This window comes from Rutilus rutilus (genome assembly GCF_951802725.1).
Source record: "Rutilus rutilus genome assembly, chromosome: 10".
NCBI classification, from domain to species: Eukaryota; Metazoa; Chordata; class Actinopteri; order Cypriniformes; family Leuciscidae; genus Rutilus; species Rutilus rutilus.
In genome coordinates, this window is record NC_140215.1 from 42,271,227 (window position 1) to 42,294,237 (window position 23,011).

At 40.5% G+C, this 23,011-nt stretch overlaps 1 protein-coding gene across 1 annotated transcript in view; it reads right to left on the bottom strand.

Annotated features, from left to right (window-relative positions):
* Positions 1–271: 271 nt before the first annotated feature.
* Positions 272–23,011, bottom strand: part of map3k12 (mitogen-activated protein kinase kinase kinase 12) — a 36,696-nt gene continuing 13,956 nt past the window's right edge. The window contains exons 4-14 of the mRNA XM_084421247.1: positions 19,461–19,652; positions 19,224–19,382; positions 15,605–15,763; positions 14,740–14,848; positions 14,406–14,515; positions 12,968–13,084; positions 12,194–12,313; positions 9,584–10,241; positions 8,904–8,971; positions 3,911–4,196; positions 272–2,167 (exon numbers count right to left, since the gene is read on the bottom strand). Coding sequence (XP_084277373.1) covers positions 2,051–2,167; positions 3,911–4,196; positions 8,904–8,971; positions 9,584–10,241; positions 12,194–12,313; positions 12,968–13,084; positions 14,406–14,515; positions 14,740–14,848; positions 15,605–15,763; positions 19,224–19,382; positions 19,461–19,652 — 2,095 coding nt within the window. The 3' untranslated portion in view covers positions 272–2,050. The remainder of the gene's footprint in view (positions 2,168–3,910; positions 4,197–8,903; positions 8,972–9,583; positions 10,242–12,193; positions 12,314–12,967; positions 13,085–14,405; positions 14,516–14,739; positions 14,849–15,604; positions 15,764–19,223; positions 19,383–19,460; positions 19,653–23,011) is intronic.

Consider the following 23,011-nt stretch of genomic DNA (forward strand, 5'->3'; position numbering starts at 1 on the left):
GCTTTCATCAGCGCTAGTTCTTTGGCGTTGGTTTGGTGTGTCCCTGCCCTTACTTGTAGTTCTTTATACTGGGGGCTTCATGTCTGGCATTAGCCACATGTATATGGAAGGCAATATTCTGGTTCAGTTTTTCTGTCTCCTCACAAGACAATAATACCATGAGCTGTTTTGATTCAGATTTCAGATATTTGATTCTTGTTTCTAGAGCCTGGTTACTGACCGAAGTTTGCGCAACAGTGGAAAACATTATATCTGAGGCTATTTTGTAGCTTAGCAGTTATTTAATAATTATATATTTTTATTTTTACAAGTTCACAAACATAAAACGTGTCATCAGATGGTTTGCTGTAGGATGATGGATTGAGGTGTTTACATGACTTAAGTAATCTCAGTTCATTCATGCTTTTAGCAAATATGCCAGAAAAATGCATTTTTTCTTTACATAGAAATTTCTTATTCATAGTCAGATTATTGCTGTCTATGTAAATGTAACCAATTTGAGGACTTTTGAGTTTCAGTCAGAGTACAGCTGCCAATGTTCAATTGTCCAATTTCCATTCCTCATCAGAAAAAAAAAAAAAAAAAAAGATGTGGTTCGAGGTGTTATCTTCAAGAACCCTTTAAAAGGTTGTCTTTACATACAGACTCTTGTTACTGGAGGTTTGCATCTATGGAACCATCATTAAATACATTTTCAGTGCAACATGAGAAAGTGATCATGTACTGTATATAAACATCCTACTGTAAAGTGCCTACAAGCAACACAACATTACACATTCAAGGTAAAAAAGGTGCAAACATTTCTTTAGATGTATAAAAACAATCGATTTAAAAATTAAAATACATAAAAATGTATATCATGCATTTTGTTCTTCAGGACGTTACCCTTCTCAGACCTACATCTGGCAAGCTAAAATTCATATTCATTTTTTTTTATTGTCATTTATTTGTTTTACTTTATTTTTTACAGTGCAGAAAATAAAAGTGCTTTCTTCAGATTAGTTGAAATGTACATATTGCATGTCCCTACGAAAGAAAAAAGTATTGAAAGATAATCCGAGAGGTCAGAGGAGAGCGGACAGTCGGAACGGATATCTCCGTGTCGTAGATCGTGTACGTTTATATGTGCCGTTCAGTCGGTGTTCATGTATACTTGCATCAAAGGTCCTGCACCTGACTATATAACTGTACATTGACACAGCGATCCGCTGATCTCCAGACCAGTCTGAGCTGCCGTGGTCGAGTGGCACAAGCACAGGAGAGAATAGTCGAAACTGTACTGTCTTCGGGTTAAATTACGTTAACAAATAGTTTTCTTTTTGTATTCTTAGACTTAGATTACTAAATATATATTTACATAAACTCCGGGCATTATAGTCGTAATAGATCACATTTGTATATGCACCTTGTAAATGCTTTGGAAAGGAAGCATCTGTACATAGTAGTGAAGTCAGTCCCAATCCGAGAGCAACACACTTCATTAACGTCACGTCTGAACGGATTATTGGCGAAACTACTTAATCCAGGCCGAAGGAGGAAGATTCCTGCAATCAGGAGTTTCATTCGGCTCTACACATTCAAAATCGATCAACACTCTTCGTCCTGCTAACCACAAGCCTTCCACACACTAACGGAGATGATCTGGCGCGCTCGTGGTCAATAGCACAAACCTAACGAAAGCATCACTGCTGCTTATTGGGAATGCCCTGAAGTTTTTAATTGCATTGATCTTTTCACATAGTTCGTCTCGTCTAGTTTGCTGCACTACTTGTCTTCCTATATTTTCCGTGGCTATGTCCTGGACACGAGGCAGTTTGTGATCCCAAATTTGTTATGACCCGTGTCAGTGTATTTGTTCTTTGTGTGGCTAGACGTTTTGTGTTTACTGTTGTATCGTTGCCTTTCTTAGATGATGTGTACACACACGTGTTTCACGAAAATCAGTTTTGCTTTGGTGCAACCTAAAGTGAAAGTGTGTGCTGGTGTGATGCCTGTGTTTGCTTGATTGCACGGGTTCACATGTGTGTGTGTAAGTGTGTGTGTATGTGTTTCAGTTTTGTGGCCCCTGGCCCCAGCCTCCTGCACTCGGGGGACGGCTCGGCTCTCCGCTCCCTGATTGGTCAAGCTCAGCGCTGTCACAGTCCGAGTCCTCACATAATGCGCGAGTCTGGGAACAGGAATAGAGAGCATGATTAAAGTCTTGAACACATTATATATGATGCTCGTAAGATTGACTATTCAGCGGTGGACTAAACAAACACAGCCATTGAGAAAGAACTGTAAAAAGAAGGAAGAGTTTTTCAGGTCTGGTCCTGGAGGTTCACCGTCCAGGGGTGTGTTTCCCGTACAACGCCGTAACTCGCTGCTTAACTACTATAGTACGATGCATCGATGAAGAAACCAACTAGCTAATCACGAAACCATAGTGTCGCAAATTGGTGGTTCAACCACGTTGGTTAATGATGTCACGCACGTGGTGGAGTAATAACTACTGTTAATGAATCTGTTTGAGATTGAATTAACGCTAGATGTTTTGCTATAAATTACAGTCATGGCATCTGAGGACTATCTCATATTTATCTCAGTTATTTTGCTTTATTTCCAGATTCAATCATAGACTCGTTCTTACACTAGAGCTCGTTCGCACACGCACACTCTGCAACAACGACACTTTAAATCTCTTGACAAACTAAAAGACGTAAATGACATTTGTGTGTATTCTAAATTAAAGATACAGATTGTTCTGAATGTCCGCTTGCTTATTTTGCTCAAGATCAGGATTTATTGAGTCCACATGTCATGCAAACAAGAAACTCTGCTTCTAACCACGGGTCGAGATCTGTCGCTCCAAACACACAACTCTGCGATGCTGTTTGCGAATGTTCAGTTTCAGGAAACACAGACTCGTTGAACTATGCTGATAACGACGGAACTTGCGATCATAGTTGGCAAACAATGTTTTCGGGCAACACACCCCTGATCAAACTCACCCACCTGTAGTTTTCCAGTCATCCTGAAAACCTTGATCAGGAGTGTTTAATCAGCTAAACTGCAGGACAGTGGACGTCCAGAGCCAGATCTGAAAAACCCTGCAGTAAAGCAGCATTTGTTTGTCTCACAGCGATGTTATTAGCTGCGTCTACATGGACCCTAATATTTGCAATTGAACTAGTAGCCCAGTTCCAATAAAAAGTCACATGTAACCATGTTAATTGGAATGAATTGGCCCAATCCTGTTCTAACCCGTTCGATAAGATATGTAAACACTTGATCGGATAGAAAAGTTAAAAAATCATGTAGAAATGGCGAAATGACACACAGAACGAGCTGCTGTTGTTGAACATAGTCTGTCGTGCCCAAGCAGTCCTTGCTTTGGATTCTCATCCATAGATCGCTTGTTTTGGGAAGGTACTGCTTGATAAATATACGCAGCACAGCACACAACTTCATGTGCTCGTCATCTCCTAATTAGGACCCAAAATTGATAAATATTAAAAACAAGAAGCAATGGTAGGAGGATTGCTAGTATGTGCATTTCTAAACAACGGGAAACTCTGTATATTGGTGCATTGTGCACATGTCAAAAGATCGTACATATAATAGCACACATTAAACCAATCACTTTATTTAGAGTTGATCTAACCCAAGTCTGGCCCTCGAGATCCACTGTCCTGCAGAGTTCATCCCTGATCAGACTCACCTTCCTGAAGCTTTCTAGTAATCCTGAAGATCTTGATTAGCTTATTCAGTTGTTTAATTGAGGTTAGAGCTAAACTCTACAGGAAAGTGGATCTCAAGGACAAGAGTTAGCCACGCCACGTTCAGATTCATTCATTTAATTCCGATTGAAGCAAAAGGTATCCATGTAAACGTGGCTAGCATGTTATATGGTTTTACACAATACTAGTACCTCCAGGATATTTTGTTCCAGGTCAAAATTGGCTCTCTCCTGTTCAAGGGCAGCTGCCTCTCTTTCAGACAGAGTGGGGTCTGTAATATCCACAGGGATCTCAGACCCTTGGGAGATGAGGTCATCGCTGCGGTCGTCCAGACGCTCGTCGGTGTTGGTACTGACCACATCTGGTGTGCCGCTGTGGGAGTGGTCAGTGGTGTGGCCCTCCTCTCCCTCTGAAACCGACAGGTTCTCTGAGCTGAAAGTGGATACTGATTGGCACTTGGTTATACTGGTTGGCCGTCTGTAAATTGGACATTAGAGAACATACAAACAATTAAACAAGGATATATTAAAAAAAAAAATTGGTAACACTTTATTTTGTGGTCCACTTTATGCCTGGCTCACACTACAGGAGTTTTAGGCCGATTTATCCCCGATTTTCCCCTCCCGAGAATCGGAGAAAAAATCTTGTTGATGACCTCGATCGGTTCCGATGTTCGGCGCAGATTATCTGGTAATGTGAGGCGTTCACAGATAGAATCTTGGACCTCCCGACCTGCTCTCACACAAATCGGGCTCGCCCCGAGCACATCAAACATGTTTGATATTTAGAATTTTAATCGGGATGAGCAATACTGTGATAATACTGTGATACATTTTTCTATGACCCTCCAAAATGATTGTGAAAAAAGGCATGACCCTCCCCGATAATTTATTGATTACTTCTGTACTGGTTTGCGCTTGGCAAAGATGTTCAGATAGCCTTTTTTTTTTTTACAACCATGACAAACGACTAAACTCCTGCTTTCTCATCTTACTAGGGCTGTAACGATAGACCAAACCTACGATTCGGTTCGTATCACGATTTTTGATTTTAGATTTGAAAAAAATCATGTTTTCGGTGCTGATGCGGTGTGACGCGTTCATGTAACATGTAATGGTGGCACTGCCAATAAAGCATCTAAAAGCTGCCACAAAGAACCGGCAAAAGTAATGATTATGAATATGTCAAATATAGCAAGGAGAAATTTTAATTGTTTATTAATAAACAAGTGTTTTCTGTGTCAGTGTCAGCTGCAAAGATGAAGTTGACGATGCTGATTCGCGATCTTCGCAGTAGTGAACGCGCCAGAGAGAAATGCACATTCCATATGGATTATATAAGCAGAGAACAGTCTGTTTTCTTTCGTTTTGAATTGTTCTGTTTAAAAGTAGACATTTCAAGCTTTCTATATATTTATCAGGTCTGTGAGGCAAGTAGCTTACGCTGAGTTTCGGTTCATTTATGAGACGAGCTCCAGTTCACGCGCCGGCGCCTTCATGTCATGATTATCTATTTTCTACTATCTTATTTATTAAATCCAGGCAATTGGTTGATGAAACATTGATTAAAATTAAGATACAATTAATAAAAAACTAAATTCACTTTAAAGAATGGCTTTGTGCTTTCTGTTTGAGGTCTCTCTGAAAGTTTTGAAGCCGCTTTCAGAGCGGTCATGTCCGTAACGGAGAACTGTCACGTCCGTAACATTGTTTTTTTCCTCATAAATGTGAAAATAAAATAAAAAGAATATTTTATGTTCTGTGGAGGCTGACCCTTCTTCATCCGGTGGGTATTACTTTTGTTTTGCGCAGTGTAATTCATAGAATTACAAAAAAATATTTTGTATTTCCCTCATATTAAATATAAAACGCATGTGTAGACTGATATTTTTTCTAATGTCTGGACTCCTTTATTAAGGGAGTATGGATATATAAACAGACGTTTCAATATATTGGTATTAAATGCATTTTCTGAGAATTTAAATTTCAAGGTTTGACTGCAAATGTCACATCCATAACGCTGGAATTGTGCTTTAAAGCTTTGCCGGGTAAACATTTCATTGGCGTTCTGTTCTGACATGATGCACTTTTTCTGAGCGCGTACTGAAGTGCACGCGCACTGTCAAACAGCGCCAAACTGGATTTTTGTTGGGTCAGACCCATCTGATAGCGATGGGGAGCCGAGACCGAGAGAGCTACATGGAGCTACATGGAAAAAATATGCACCAAACAAGCCACTTTTCACAATTTTGCTGTTTTCATGAATACAAAAGTTGGGTGACCCTCCCCATAGACAAAAAAAAGTTGGATGACCCTCCCCTCAACAAAGAATAAAAAGACATGACCCTCCCCTATTTTCCTCCGGTGGTCCATTCCATAAATAGTGAGAGCATGTTAAAGATTTGAGGGAAGAAAATCTGCAAAGATTCTCCTTAAGTGTGTGCTGCAACTAGATTTTACAGTCGGTTAGGATTTTAAACTCCTGTAGTGTGAGCCAGGGATTAGTCATTCTACTAACTATAAGTACTTAAAATGGGTTCCATGTCGGCCCTATGGGTCGTATCTGAATTAGCCCCAGTATGGGCCCTAAATTGGTTTGTCACATGGAATCAATGTTGATGGCGTTGAAATTCTGCAGCAGAGCGATGACATCATTATCTAGTCTCATGTAAACAAATATGGTAGTCTTCCTGATCAGTTTCAAGTCCTCAGCATACCAGAAAAACTCAATGTTGCAACAGAAACTACTGACTCTCTTTTCCAGCACTTTAGACACAGTTGCTCCTTTGCACTTATAGTCCAATGGCGTGGTATAACGAGCACACTCACACCCTCAGGAGGAAGGACCCTTCGTGGAAGGACAGTGTTACTGCATACACAAAGGCCTTAAAAACTAAATTAACGAGAAATAAAGCTTCAACTTCGGACGTTTCCAAACAGCACAGTAGTAATGACTTTATGAATTCATTTAAGATTGATACTATTATAGAAAGAACTATAACTATGCAACCGACTACTATAGTATCCAGTCAGACGTCATGCTATAGACCCCTGAGGAACAATTGCATTCATTCTTTGCTATAAGAAAGAAATAATTATCTAAATTTCTTAAATCATCAAAATCAACAACATGTTAGACCCTATACCGACTAAGCTACTGAAAGAGATGCTTCCGGAAGTCATAGATCGTCTTCTTAATATTATTTATTCATCATTGTCATTAGGATACGTACCAAAATCTTTTAAGCTGGCTATGATTAAACCTCTCATTCAAAAAGAAAACTTGATCCTAAAGAATGTTAATTACAGACCGATCTCAAATCTACCTTTTCTGTCAAAGATACTAGAAAAGGCAGTATCTTCACAATCCTATTATTCAAATCCGTTAAAGGACTGTAAGGCTGCTTAAATTAGGTTAACCGGAATACGGGAACACTTCCCATAACACCAGATGTACTTGTTACATCTTAAAGGGATACTCCACTTTTTTTGGAAATAGGCTCATTTTACAACTCCCCCAGAGTTAAACAGTTGAGTTTTACCGTTTTCGAATCCATTCAGCCGAACTCCGGGTCTGGCGGTACCACTTTTAGCATAGCTTAGCATAGATCATTGAATCGGACAAGACCATTAGCATCTCTCACAAAAAAATGTCCAAAGAGTTTCGATATTTTTCCTATTTAAAACTTGACTCTTCTGTAGTTACATAGTGTACTAAGACCGACGGAAAATGAGAGTATAGTTCCTAGCCATATCAGCCTAGAAAATCGCAACTTTTCATTTTCCGTCGGTCAAAGAGTCAAGTTTTAAATAGGAAAAATATCGAAACTCTTTGGTATTTTTTTTGGGAAGATGCTAATGGCCTTGTCCAATTCAATGATCTATGCTAAGCTATGCTAAAAGTGGTACCGCCAGACCCGGAGATCGGCTGACTGGATTCGAAAATGGTACAACTCAACTATTTAACTCTGGGGAGTTGTAAAATGAGCCTATTTCCAAAAAAAGTGGAGTATCCCTTTAAGAGGAATGGCATCTATGCTAATATTAGTCTGTCTGTCTCATTCTTATCCTGAGGTTACCGTAGTCAGCCGTATCCGGGCCGTATCCAGATCAGAAGGTGGACCTGCACCTAGACACGACCTCTTTGCAGCCCTGAATGTCAGCAGAGACTGTGTCTACTAGACAATCCCCTGTGAAGACCTCGTTGACACGGCACAGATCCTCAGCAAAGACCACAAGAACCAGACAAGTCTTCTGCACAGACCTATGGTCAGCTTCATCTCCATACCAGCGTGATGAATCTGATCTTCAAGCAGAAGGAACTGGATAAAATATTTTGAATGCTATGATCTGACTTCTGACTTGTGATGCAGCTCGAACCATAATCACACCGTGTTCGTTGGTTGGCCAGAGGAGAACTGACCCCCCGACTGAGCCTGGCTTCTCCCAAGGTTTTTTCTCCATTTCTCTCTAATGGAGTTTGGCTTCCTTGCCACTGTCGCCTCTGGCTTGCTTAGTTGGGGACACTTAATATTCAGCAATATTACTGATTTGACTACACTGACACTATTGGATGAGGATCAACTGAGCTGGACGATGTTTTCTGCAGAGCTGCTTTATAGCTGAATTTAAGTCATTTCATAATTGATGTACTTTACACAGTTATCGAACCTGGTCACCTGGTCATGTCGGCCCTATCTGAATTAGCTCCAGTATGGGCCCTACATGAGTTTGTCCATGGGTTCCTTGTTTGCTCTATGTGAATTAGCCCCAGTAAGGGCCCTAAATGGGTTTGTCCGTGGGTTCCATGTTGGCCCTATCTGAATCCTCAAGCCCATATCGTGCCTACACTGGCCCCACCATCAGTTCTCAGGATCAGAATATCTCATTTGAGTCAGGCAAGCAGGCAGCCTTTAAATATCATCAGCTAGCAACATAACTAATGATCAATACAAGTTCTCTTCCATCAGAGTTTCCCATCGTAGTGCAATTGCTATGTTGCACTGTAGTGTCTGTACTCATATTATAAATATAACCATTTTGATATAACTCAAAATACATAACACTCAATCAGCCTATTTGCATGTGAATTTTTTTAAGCAAGAAGACATTATTTAATTATGGATTTGGAAAGGCAGCTTTAAAGCAACTTTGGAACAAATATTCCAAATAATGATGTTCTTACCGTCTTCTTGGTAACTCCACCTCACTGTCCACTTCACCCTCTTCTTCTTCAGAGGAAACACCACGTCGCTGGTGGAATTCAACACACTTCGTTCAAAAAATGTTCACATGATTGAATAAATATCCATTACATGTGTTTATAGGAAAATGGGCAAAACATGCTTAATGATTGAGGGCCAGAAAATCACAGAAAAAAACAAAATAACAAATATAAATTGTTTTTTGGATTGTAATAAATTGTAAATGTTTGGATTTTTTAACAATATTTTGCATGTTTGCTATGTTTTACTAAGTTTTTTTATTAGTGTGAAATTTACAGGTGTACAGTAACTTTTGACTGTTTGGTCATGTAACGTCCTTCATGTGGTAACATCTAAATTGATTGGTTAAATAAGTTGAATAAAGCTGAATGTCAATTTAATTAGCTGTAACAGTTTACGGCAGCTCTAGTTAACTTGTGCAAGTCTGAGATAAATAGATTAAAAAAAACTGCCATTACACTCTTAAAATTGTTGACCAACCCCTGAATGTAAATCCTGCAGTTTTTTATGCACAAGAGGAAATAGAAAAGGTGATGAAAAATGGTGACCCGTCATGGGACCTTCCCTTGTAGATCTATTGAAATCTGAACTGAAAATATGAATATGCAATCTTTTGTCGAAGGAGTAGAGAGATGCGTACCTGTTTGCGTGTGATAGCAGCTCGATACAGTATGGCTGATGGAGTCAGATGACTTCCGCTGGATCCTCTGGGCAATCGCACGGCGCCGGTGCCCTCCTCTCTCTCCTCGGCGTGGGTTCTGCCCACCGCTCCACTTCTGCCACAGCAGGGGGAATCAGGGCTGCTGGAGAACGGCAGGGAAGCGGCGTCCTCACTGGCCGTGTCACTTCTGGGTGGAGTCTCGTCCAGACCGGCGCCCGCTTCAGCCCCGCCGCTGGTCTCTCTGACCAGGGCTTCAGTCGTGGCAGCACCACCGACTCCATCTTCAGCGTGGCGGGTGGAGCACAGCAGATCCGGGCTGGACGAGGACAGCTTCAGCGGGGGTGGCTCCAGCTGGCCCTCCCTCATGGCGCCCACTGAAGCCGTTTCAGCGAGGGGCGCGGCGGGCGCCGTCGTGTTGGACAGCGGGGGCTTTCTTTCTTGGCTAGCAGGGGCAGACGGGTGCTTAGGCCCGGACAGATCCCCACTGCTTCCTCTGCCACCCCTCCGATGACGTGTTTTCACCCTGCGGTTCCGACTAGGTGAGGTAGGTCCTCGGTTTGCACACGGCGGGACGGTCACCTGCATCACACCGGCGTCCATCTTGGGAAGAATGATCTCTGACCTCAGGAGGTCAGGTCTGGATATGGCAGTTAAAGAGGAAGTCATTAGTTACTCAACATTCTTTTTGGTGGCTCTTTACATATTACAGTGTCCATGTCAAGGCAAATTCACATTGCACTGACAGATGCTGTGTAGTGTAGTGTAGGCTACCTGGGTGTTTAAAACATACAGAGCCGACAGACAAGTTCAGCCCCCATTGCAAGGTTTATTGGCAAAATGTACAGACTTTCAGCTGTTTGCAATGAACAAATCAAACAAAAGTAACTGAAATTTACTCAACACAACTCATTTTTCAAGTGGTTTCCCCAAATTCAACTGAAAATGCAACTTTTAATGACTTAATGACTGAATGACTCTCAAAATTATTCAACCTCCTGAATATAATCCCTCACAACAGCACAAATCTGCAAACCAGGTGTTGTCTCCCTTATCAAGGGCTTCATTAGTTTCACCAGGTGTGCTTGAGCTAGAACACATGAAATATCTGAACTGGCTAGGTCTGTCGAGGGTCACGTTTGACTGTGTGTTAGAAATAAGTCAAAAGAATGGTCCAAACAGTTGAGAAGACACCATCGTCCTTCACAAACAAAGAACAGGATACAGAAAGATAGTGAAGACGCTAAATGTTCCCAGAGACACAGCTGGAAGCATAGTTCACAAGTTCAAAGTTAAAGGATCAGTGGTTACTCTACCTGGACGAGGCAGAAAAAGGAAGATATCACCGGCTGGAACCAGATCTATGGGAAGGTTCAGAAAAACCCTGGAGCGACTGCAGAAGACCTGCAGCAAGACCTGGTGGCCACAGGCTCTGAGGTTTCAGCTCGTACTAAACACATGCCAGAACTCCAGGACTACACCACTACTGACCCAAACTCCAGGACTACACCACTACTGACCCAAACTCCAGGACTACACCACTACTGACCCAAACACACAAGAAAAGTGCTCAAAATCATATAAATAAGCCACAGAGGTTTTGGGATTCTGTCCTGTGGAGCGATGAAACAGAACTGGAGCTGTTCGTCCCTCTGGATCAGTGGTGTGTCTGGAGGAGGAGGAATGAAGCATCAGCTGTGAAGAACTCTGTCTAAAGTTCAGCATGTGGAGCTCGTGATGCTCTCGGCTGATTTATATCCTCCGGCTCTGGAAACCTGCAGTGTGAGGAGGGAGAGATGGAGTCACTGAAGTATCAGGTGATCCTTGGAGGAAACGTCATGCCGTCAGTGAGGAAGCTGGAGCTTGGACCTTCCAACAGGACAATGATCCCAATCATACCTCAAATTCCACCAAGGCTTGGTCGCCAGAAGTCCTAGAAGATTTTACAGTGGCATCACAGTCACATGACTTGAGCCCCATAGAAAATCTCTGTTGGGCTTTGAAGAAGGTGGTTGCAGCAGCAAAGCCAAGAATATTACTGAACTGAAGGCCATTGCTCATGAGGAATGAGCTCAGATTCCTCAGAAACACTTCCAGAAGCTGCGGTCTGGCTCTACATCTCGTTTGCAGCAGCTCATAACAGCAAAAGGGTTGAAAAATGTTGAGATTAAATGTTGAATTTTCAGTTGAATTTGGGGAAACCACTTGAAACGTTTGTTGTGTTGAGCTATTTCAATTACTTTTTTGTTCATTGCGAATTACGAATTGCGATTACAACCTTATGTGCAAAACGCATCAGTAATGTCCTTTTTTTCAGAAAAGTGTCTTTCATAATTCTGCGTGTCCGTGTTTGTAGAAAATGTTGAAGATCATTTTCTAAACATTTAATCATGTACATATTCTTTGTATCTTGGAACTTCTCTACAACTTGCAGTGAAGCAGACTGTTTGTTTCATACACAGACACGTTCATACAGTCACAGAAGACAAAGCCTTTCTACCCTGCATAACACTGTGTGACAGACTATAACCCTGACCCTGATATATGTCCATGTTATATGTTGTAGATATGACTGAATGAGACTCCTCTTACCTCTTGCCGTGAGACGGCAGTTTCTGAGGGACGCTTCTCTTCTTGATGAGTTTGTCCACTGTGGTCGAGGGGTGATGTTTGAACAGACCGGGATATTTCTTATCCAGACACTGTTCCCTCCTTAATAAATAACACCATAGCATTTGCACTTATACATAAAGATAAATGTATCTAATTTGGATGCATTTCAGTTATCTGAAAGTAACATGACATAGTTACACACTGCCCATCGCTACAGTAAACACAGTATCTTTGTTTAGTGGTTTATAGTCTTTAGATCAGTCAATAGGCGTAACCATGGCAACGGACGTTGGTAGGTTTATGTACTATATCCCAGCCACTGCACTGGCCATTATTATTAATCGCAGGAGATGCATGAGTGTTTTCCAAGCATTAATGGTAAGGAACGACCCTTATTATACTTGTGAGCGGCACATATGAGCAGTTTCTGGGAGTTTTTGCGAAATTGACGTGTTTCCATTGGGCGTATTTTAAATTTTAAATTTCAATTTGCGCAATTTGAAGGGTAATGGAAACGTGGCTAACCTCTTTTCACTATCAGTTCACAGGATATGAGGTGTAATTAAATTATTATGGTATAGTAATATTGAAAGGGTGAAAATCAGTGGGAATGTCGCTTTTGAGAAGCTCTATTATTATGTGTATTTGCTATGAATCTTCACTCCCCTGCATCTAGAGCTATTCAGGACATCTGGTGGACCCTGTCATGTTGTAAAGATGATGTTAGAGGAACAGAAGATGTCAGGGAATCACCTGAGCAGCTCTTTCTCTTTGAGCTCCAGCTGCAGCATGACGGCGTTGAGCTCCATGTAGAGGTTATTGGCTCTCTCCAGCTTTCTCTCGTAGTGTTCTCTGATGTCCAGCGCGTGCCTGTGGACATGAGGCGTGCTCAGCAACATGTCAATCACTGCTCTTTCCTCTCGCTCTTATGACACAGCTCAGATTCAGCCCTCAAAACCTGCGCTATCTCTAAACATCGAGTCTAACTCGAGTCTGTATAACCTCACTCTATAGAGACGCTTCATATATAGAACCTTTTCCGTCATGGGATCATTTTATCGATTTAGTTTTAATTCATTCATTTTGTTTTGATTGATATTTTCATTACAATTAAATTTTATGAATTTAACCGCTTGTAAACATACCTTATCACTAGAAAATTGTAAAACCTGTAAAATATTAGAGTATTATGCAATCATTTAAGATGTTTCTTCTCATATAGAACCTTTTTGGTTAGGGATGCACCGATATGAAAACTTTGGCCGATACCGATAATTCTTTATATTTGAAAGCTGATAACCGATATATTGGCCAAATCCAAATTTATATAATTTTTGAGAGCCTGATTACAAAACCAAAAGCCTCATCATTAAAAGCCATGTCCCAAACACACAATTATAATGATGTTCTCATTATAATGTTATGCAGCCGATATGACAGACTTGCTGTGCACTTTACTGTATTTTCCTTTTTTGAAGTGATTTCAGTCATATTTCAAGCAATTCAGATCCATCATGTTGAACAGTGCGCATCTGAAGTGTCTCAGCTGAAGGAAATAATACATTATTTATCGGCTTTAATATATCGGTCCAATTTTCTTATCAGGCCGATAACGCTAACATAAAAAAACTAGATATAAAAGTTTGTAGACAAACTTTAAGTTGGCATGAAAAAGCCTTGCCAGAAAGCTTGAAGAAGTTTTAAAAGCTTGAAGTTTGAAGGTTTTCAGTTTTAATTAGTTTAAGTTTTAGTTTAGTAGTTTTAAAAGTTTTAAATGTTTTCAGTTTAGAAATATTATATAGAATGGAAGCTTAAATGAGTCTAATGTGCCAAAATCTGAATCTAGACAGTTGGAGTTTGGAGTTAGAAAGAAAGAAAGAACATTTTCCAAGCCAACGTAATGAACATATATCGGCCGATATCGATATGATTGCCGATATATCAAGCATCCTTATTTCTGCTATAAAGAGTTCTTTAAAACTGAGTCAAGAACCCTAGAGTTCTAAATAGAACCTTTTTTTCTACGACTGAAACATATTGGAAAAAAACATACCAATTGAAAAAAAACATTAGGTTTCTGTGATTATTTGCAATGTATTAAACTGTTTAATCCCAAAAATATTTACACACTGAACCCCTAAATACTGCATCGTCTTTATCTATCGTTTAGGGTCATGTGATCGTTGCTGACCTGAGTTCCTCCCGTCGCCGGTTAATCAGCTCTTCATCCAGACGGTGCAGACACGTGCCCTCCGACTTAATCTTCTCAAAGTGCTGCTTCACCTCCTCACGCCACTCCGCCTAAACACACACACACACACACACACACACACATTATCATCATTAAATCACTGATCATCTCTTGCTTTAGCTGCACCGTTACAAGGACCAATGACGCAGAGCTCATTTTTTGTCCTTTCTATTAATGCAGTGACTTCTATGATGAGCATGTTTCAGTATGTAAATGCAATTATAAATGCAGTATAATTGTTCATATTTGGGGCGGTAGTGCTGTAGTGTCTCACCTGTGATTTGAAGTAGGTCTCCTGTGGCGTGGACAGCACGTCTGCTGAGGCGATGTCCAAGTGCAGCAGAATCTGCCTGAACGACGGCCGGTTCCTGGGTTTGCAGTTCCTACACACACACACACACACACACGCACACACACACACACACACACACGCATTAGTTTATCATGTGAGTCCGTTTATCATATTATTCTCGTCACCATCTTTTCCTTGTCATCTATTTCCACATGGTTCTCTCCTGTCTTCTTTCTTGTGACAAAAAGTACACTTTAGCAAACTCATAGGTGCAGTGTGTGATTTTTAGCGGCACCTAGTGGTGAGGTTGTGAACTGCACCCAACAGAAGTTACGGTGGCCGACAGGAAGTGATGTCGTCGTCTGAGACAGCAGAGAGTCGCCAGTTAAACAATGAGGTTTCTTTACAAAGATAAATTAAGAAATAAGGTTTACTTAATTATTCAGTAAAACGATGTTATTGTGAATATTATTGTTACTTGTTCATCATTGTGTCAGTGTTTTATTCGCTGACTTTAGCTAGCTTAGAGCACCAATAGTGACGAAACGCGGTTGTCCGTTCAGGGCCACCGTAGAAACATGTGGATGTAAGCGGACCCGCGGTGTGTGTAGAGAGAAATGGCTCATTCTAAGCTAATAAAAACATAACGGTTCATCATATAAGGTCATTATACACCACTGAAAACAGTTATGAATATGATATTGCATTTTATTTCTGTCAGCAGATCCTCCTAAATATTACACAATGCACCTTTAAAAAGAGTACTTATTACACTTCATAGCAATTAACTCTCTCTCTCTCTCTCTCTCTCTCTCTCTCTCTCTCTCTCTCTCTCTCTCTCTCTCACCAGCACTGTCGGAGCAGGATTTTGAAGCCGTCCGGGCAGCTGTCAGGAAGAGGGAGCTGAAGACTGTTGTTTCCCACACCCCATATGATGGCGGAGGAGTCCACGTCTTTATACGGGATCTCACCGGTCAGCATCTCCCACAGGACCACACCGAACGACCTGCCGACACCAGATATGATGCATTCATCACCTCATTCTCTGCTGGATTCAACACTTTTATGCGTGATATTAAAAAATTTCTATGCATGCCTATTTTCTTTGTACATTAGGCTCATTAAGCACCGGGTAGTCCCATAAGAACATTTTCCTGGTTGCATCCCAGTTTTCCAGATTGCGCCAGTAGGAACTCTGACGTAAGCCGCGCTTGTTGTTGGGACTTTTATTTTGACGGCGCTGAGAACGCCAGAGCCTGAGCTCACAGTGCTCACATTCTCCGTCTTCATTCGTTTATGATCTGTCTAACAGTCCTGTATAATATACGTCATTAGATAGAACTGTCACACATAGAAAGTAGACAGTAATGAAGAGTTATCAGCGTATGCCGTGTGGTTGATGTCCAGTGTTGCTGAGCAGAAATATAATCATGTTTCTCTCGGTCTCCTCAAAGTTGTGTTGGATTTTCTCCTCAGTGTAAAGGTTTAGAGGTCCATCTATCACTGTTTTCCATGTTCGTAGAGTTAGCTTGTGGAGTAAATATATAGGCTATAATCTGTGTGTTTACACAGCCTTTTTAAGGCGAGACACGGCAGGCAAAAACATCGGGTTTTTTTTACTGGTCAATTTTGAGATTTGGGGAGATTTGTCTTCAGTAACACGTCTTCTTTCAGACTTGTGGTGAAAAAAAGTCCGAAATACACATTTAGGTCTTTATTTTACACACTTTGTCTGTTTGCGTCTGTAGATTTCTCATAAATTCAACAAAAGTTGGCGTTCTTAATCCTCCCGCTGCTCCGCGATCTCTGTCTGCTCCCTGTCATCACACACACCGCTGGAAAGCTCTCTCTCTCCTGTACAATGCTGTCGGATCCAAATATGGTTATTTCCTTTTTATCAGCAACCAATCGTGAAAGTAAAAGGACTGAATGCGCAATCTCATTGGCTGATGATAAATCTTTAAAGCCCGTTTTCTCAAAATGACTTTTCTCTCATTCTCCAAGTCCGAAATCTCCACTTCAGCAGCACCTATATACACCAAACTCTCCAGTCTTGTACCTAGTTCTATTATGAAGACATTTACAGAGGGATTTGTAAATATATTATTCCTAGCCTGATTTATATAACATTTTATTCCAAAAAACATGGCGAAAATCATTTTTTTAAGGCTATTGACAGTATATTCTGATTTACAGGATAACAATAGTAGATATCCATAAATCCCTGTCATTTTTTTCCCATCTAATATGTGAACACAATGAAAACATTTTTTTTAACCTGGCTTTATCCAATACTCAGATTTCGTTTTTTAAATATATGCAAATTAGCGCATATTTAATTAGATATTGCCTTATTTGCATATTTAAACATTAAATTACAGAAAACTTGTAATACATTTTTTTCTCATCTTAAGATGAGTTAAAAGTTTCATGGTGATATCTGCTGGTTAAAAATTTGACCCTATTGACCTGTAGTGTCTCGCCTTAAAATGGCGGGGGCTGGTGTTTCGCGTGCGTTCGGCCAATCAGCGAACACTAACGTCACGGATAGCTCCTATAGTGCTGGTTTAGACCCGACTCTGAAGTAGGAGTAAATCAGTTCCTCCAAAAGGAGTTCCTAGAACTAAGATCGTTCCCAGTTCCCGCGGTGTGAACACGCCAAAATCCGGGAACTTCCGCCAATAGTTGTAGGAAAAGGTTCCTCCGGAGCCAAAGCCCCTATAGAGAGCACTGCTTTCACAAAACAGGAGCTCTATGGGAGGCTTGTGCAATAACACAGAGCAGCCGAGGAGAAACGCTAACATCTGTGATCTTAGGAAACGAAGTGGTGTTTCACCAGAAGAATGAGCACCTACTCCCAGTGTTTCCTTCAGCAGAGCCTCAAAGAGACAACGCTGTACCTTATCTGTTTAATATCCATGTAGTTAATGAAAAAGACGCATTGGGATTGGCATTTGGAGACTCTACTGGAGTTAGACAGAGCATAGAAATGCGCTGGAGGAGGAATATGAACCATTCTGTCATCATCAACTTGAGCGTTCATTTACCAAATCTGATGTGCGTTCACTGTTCAATGTTTATGTGTGAATAAAAGTTTTAGAAGCGTCAGAGTTTTGGTTGAATAGGCAGTCCACGGTGGGACCTGAAATATCTTCATTTGTGTTTCTTATGGTCTGGAACGACATGAGGGCGAGTAATTCATGACAGAATTAAAAAGTTTGGGTGAATTAACCCATTTAGGTACTAGGGCTGTAGTCAAGACCACCTTTGTCGAGTCCAAGACAAGTCCAAGACCAGGACTAGTCGAGTCCAAGACAAGACCAAGACCAGGACTAGTCGAGTCCAAGACAAGACCAAGACCAGGACTAGTCGAGTCCAAGACAAGACCGAGTCCAAAAATGTTCGAGTCCGAGTCAAGACCGAGTCCAGGACAGGACAGGAAAAAATTATCAAGACAATCATTTTGGGTTATTATTTGTTGATCTAAAAGCAAAAACAGTGTCACAACACCCAGGATTTTTAAGTATAGATATTCCCCTTGATATCATATAATCTTCTAATCTAAAGAAAACAGAGTGATGACATATGGTGATACCTCATAATAGCAGTGTTAGAACTGACATACAAACACCAACCCACTACTATTACCACTGCTAGGTACTAGTACTGAGCATTTGAGCAACTAAATGACAATAGCTTCACTCCAGTAAAATATATCTGTGATAATTTCTTCACGTTAAACCGAACTTTTATTTTGACGGGTTTCTGAGCGTATCTGACGATGAAATGCTGAAGATGAACGTGTACTTGAGTATGTGTAGTACATGAACCTGCACTCATTTGCAGAGACTCGCTGAACAATCAGACTTTGATAGCAGTCTTTAATATTCACAGTCACTAGTCCATATAGCAATTTGATATTATGATCGGCAGTGAATAGACAGATCTGTTATTTCAGCTATGCGCCGGTATTGCAATAAATAATATAAAATAAATAACACGCAGGTCATCATCTACGGAGGTTCTGCGGAAGTCTGCGGGAAGCATACTACAATAATACGTTATTACTGGGAACATAATAAAAAAACATGGACTCGGTCGACACCCAAAAGCCACATTTGGCAAGACCAGTGGCCGAGACCGAGACAAGTCCGAGTCCGAATACCAGCGAGTCCGAGACCATAGAAAAACGGTCTCGAGTACTACAGCCCTGTTAGGTACTACTAAAATTAGATTGTAAAAAATTTCTTCTAGTGTTGATTGATGGTCAGCTGGTCTGGTTAACCTAAATTAGATTTATTTGCTTAAAATTTTTGTTTGTATATGCCAACTATAATGTTTTTAATGTCTGTGTGAGCTTTCTGCAAACTACTGTCCCTGCGGGGATGAATAAACACTACTACTATTACTACTTTTATTGAACTGCGTTAAATCCTCCCAGACCCAATCACTACTAATGATCGTACCAGATGTCCACTTTCTCAGACACGGGTTCGTTGCGTATGACCTCCGGCGCCATCCAGGCCACGGTGCCGGCGAACGACATCTTGGTGCTCTTGTCCCTGAGCTCCTTAGACGTGCCGAAGTCCGAGATCTTCACCAGGTCGTCGTGTGTGATCAGCATACTGACGGGAGAGAGGGTGTTTTAGCAGTCGTGCGGGAGGAGGGGACAAACAAGACTAAAACTAGTCAGGCGGTCATACTTGGGGGATTTGAGATCTCTGTGGATGATCTTGTGCAGGTGGAGGTAGTTCATGCCGCCGGCGATGCCCATGGCCCAGTCCACCAGCAGGGAGGGTGTGATCTTCCGTCCGGCCCTCAGGACCTCGTAGAGCTGGCCCTGCGCACAGTACTCCATGAGGATGCAGTAACACGGGGCCTGCGTGCACACGCCCCTGAAACACACACACACACACATGCTTTCAACACGCGTCTGCAGAAACGGACTGTGCTGAGAGTGTTTGCTGAGTATCAGCTGCTGATGAGAACTTCAGTTCACCCGTGCTAAGCCCCGCCCCCTTATGTCCTTAATAATGAGTTCAACCAATCATCTCTTCCTTCTATTTAATTCATAGCATTAAATAAACATCAATGAACATCAGAAGGAATGTTGTTTCAACTGTGTAAAAACGTCAATACACACACCATTTTTCAAGTTCAAGTCCACCGATGTTAATCTACTAACTCTACTGTCTAGTTTGTTTGTCAGACAAACATAATATTGGCATTATGATTGGTCAGATTGCCTGTCAAACCCTCTTTTGGCATAAAAAAAAAAAAAAAAAACTACTGTCAAGATTTTGCGCCGTTAGAAAAGCATGTCTGGACCCATTTTGCCATTAACATGCTGCGATAGTTGCTGTAGGAGGAGGAACCGCAGAGAATCTTCTCCACTCACGCTCATTTATCTGTAATGCCAGAGGACGAAGATATCGTTTGCCAAGCTGTGTTATTGTTCATTCGCAGCGTCGTGTTATTAGTAGATCACACTAATTACCATCAGCTCTATTTGTGACCTAATTTGCGCCACCAACTGTGCACTGACGTTTATGCTAATAACTTTTGAAAATTCTGATTCCTTGGAATAACATAATTCATTTTACGCCATGAAATTTTTTGCACCATTTTGAAATTTCTGAAAATTCACATTTTTTCGAATTCATCCTTTTTCCAATTGTCATCAAATTTAGCTCAAATAATCTTCAGACCATGCTGGCAAAATAGTTCTTAGAAGCTTTTTCATAACGTGAATACGTGAATAATACTTAAACAAGTTTAACGAAGAGCATGTGAAAATAGATGTGAGGCTACATCTCCACAACGCTTAGCGTATCAAGATTAGTCTGAGGCATTACATGTAGCGTTTTGGCACAGCGCCACCCACTGGTCAGGAGAAATGAAAAATAGCTATTTTTGTTTATAACTATTTTTGGTTAGCCCAAAAATCTTACAATTTGTCTCTTTTTGATTCAGTGCAGCATACAGTGTCGAATGATACCCAATTTTCCCTTGTCGGCCATTTTGGGTTATCAGCCATTTTGAATTTTGTCGTAAAATTCAGCATTATCGTATCATTACGAAACTTAGTATTTGTCACGTGTTTGTATGTGTAAGGAACTGAAGAGTTTCGAACAGTGCCACCTTGAGGTCCAAATTTATAATGAAATTATAATATATAAAAATAATTCAATGTTAATGGATTTTTTTTACTTTTGCCTATTTCAATGAAACTAGTCTTAATAGATTGACATTGAACAATAAACAATTGCAGATTATCGAAACTGCTGTCTGCAATTTTTATCCTAACTCCTAGACCATTGGTCCGATTTTCGTCTCAGATCATCTTCAGACCATGCCAACATAATGCTATAAAAAGATTTTTGACTGATCAAACCACTGTGTTTCGCATTAACCAAGCTGGGAAACACTTTACTTGAAGGGGTGTGCATAAGACTGACATGACACCGTCATAATCAAGACATGACATGTCATGAATATGAAGGAGGTTTTATGCATGTTTATGACAACTGTCATTAAGTGTCATTCGCTCAATTATGACATTTTTAATGCAAATATGACATTGTGTGAGATTTCTTTGTTATGGCAACTTGACATTACTAAGACAACATAACCTGTCATAAATATGTCATAAACATGACATAGCAGATTCATTATCAAACTTAAAGGGATAGTTCACTTTGAAATTAATTTTTGATATGTTTTAGCTTACCTCAAGGGCATCCAAGATGTAGGTGTCTTTGTTTCCGCAGTAGTTTCAATTTTGATATTTTTAGGTCAAACCGTTCTTGTCTGTCAGTCAAATAATGCAGGTCTATGGTCATTGTCTCAAAACACAAGCACAGAGTCCAAATTAAAACAATTCCCCATCGTCCAAATGAAACAATTCCCCATCATAAGTACACATTGATGGCCTAAGACACGAAACGAGCGGTTTGTGTGAGCCAAATAACAAAACAATTGGTTGTGTGTCCAAATGATCTGACGGCGCGGGCGGGTATAGATATATACACTAGATGTCGCTTGGCTACGGTTTTGTTCCAATGAACTGCAGTAGCCAAGGCGACATCTATGTTTATCTATACCCGCCAGCGCCGTCAGATCATTTGGACGTGTGCTGTTTTCAAGAGATAACAACGATATAAATACTGTTCGTTTTCTCACACAAACCACTCGTTTCGTGTCTTAGGCCATCAATGTGTACTTATGATGGGGAATTGTTTCATTTGGACGATGGGGAATTGTTTTAATTTGGACTCTGTGCTTGTGTTTTGAGCCAGTGACCACAGACCTGCATTATATGACTGACAGACAAGAACGGTTTGACCTAAAAATATCAAAATTGAAACTACTGCGGAAACAAAGACACCTACATCTTGGATGCCCTTGAGGTAAGCTAAAACATATCAAAAATTAATTTCAAAGTGAACTATCGCTTTAAGAAACCACTTAGCTTTATGGGTTAACATTTCATTAAACTGTCATGTGGTTGGTTTTGATATTGGCTGTCATGAAGCCATTACAACATTTTAATGACAAATTAAATTTGTACCACTGTAGTTGAGGCCAAGAAAAACATTCATGACACAGTTATAATGGCCTCATGACAGCCAATGTCAAAACCAACCACATGACAGTTTAATGAAATGTTAACCCATAAAGCTAAGTGGTTTCTTAAGTTTGATAGTTAATCTGCTATGTCATGTTTATGACATATTTATGACAATTTATGTTGTCTTGGTAATGTCAAGTTGTCATGACAAAGACACTGACAGGTTATGATGTATTGGTTTATGTCAAGCTGTCATAACAAAGACATCTCAAACAATGTCATATTTGCATTAAAAATGTCATAATTGAGCAAATGACACTTAATGACATTTGCCATAAACATGCATAAGACCTCCTTCATATTTATGACATCTGCCATGTCATGATTATGAAGGTGTCATGTCAGTCTTATGCACACCCCTTCAAGTAAAGTGTTACCTTTGTGTCATTATCTCCTCACACTGACCACACCACATCAATATGGTAACAGTGCCTCCTATTGGTCAAAAGTGATCAGCAATTAAATCATATTACTAGTGAGTTTTCAGCCATTTTGCTTAAAATCATCTTAAAATGTCTTTAATTACTAAATTTTGTAGTTAGTGTGCTTGGCCCCATTATTTGCTGCTTGCAGCTATATATATAAAATATATTGTGCTGTGTGTTTCAAAGCAAAGTGCGCACT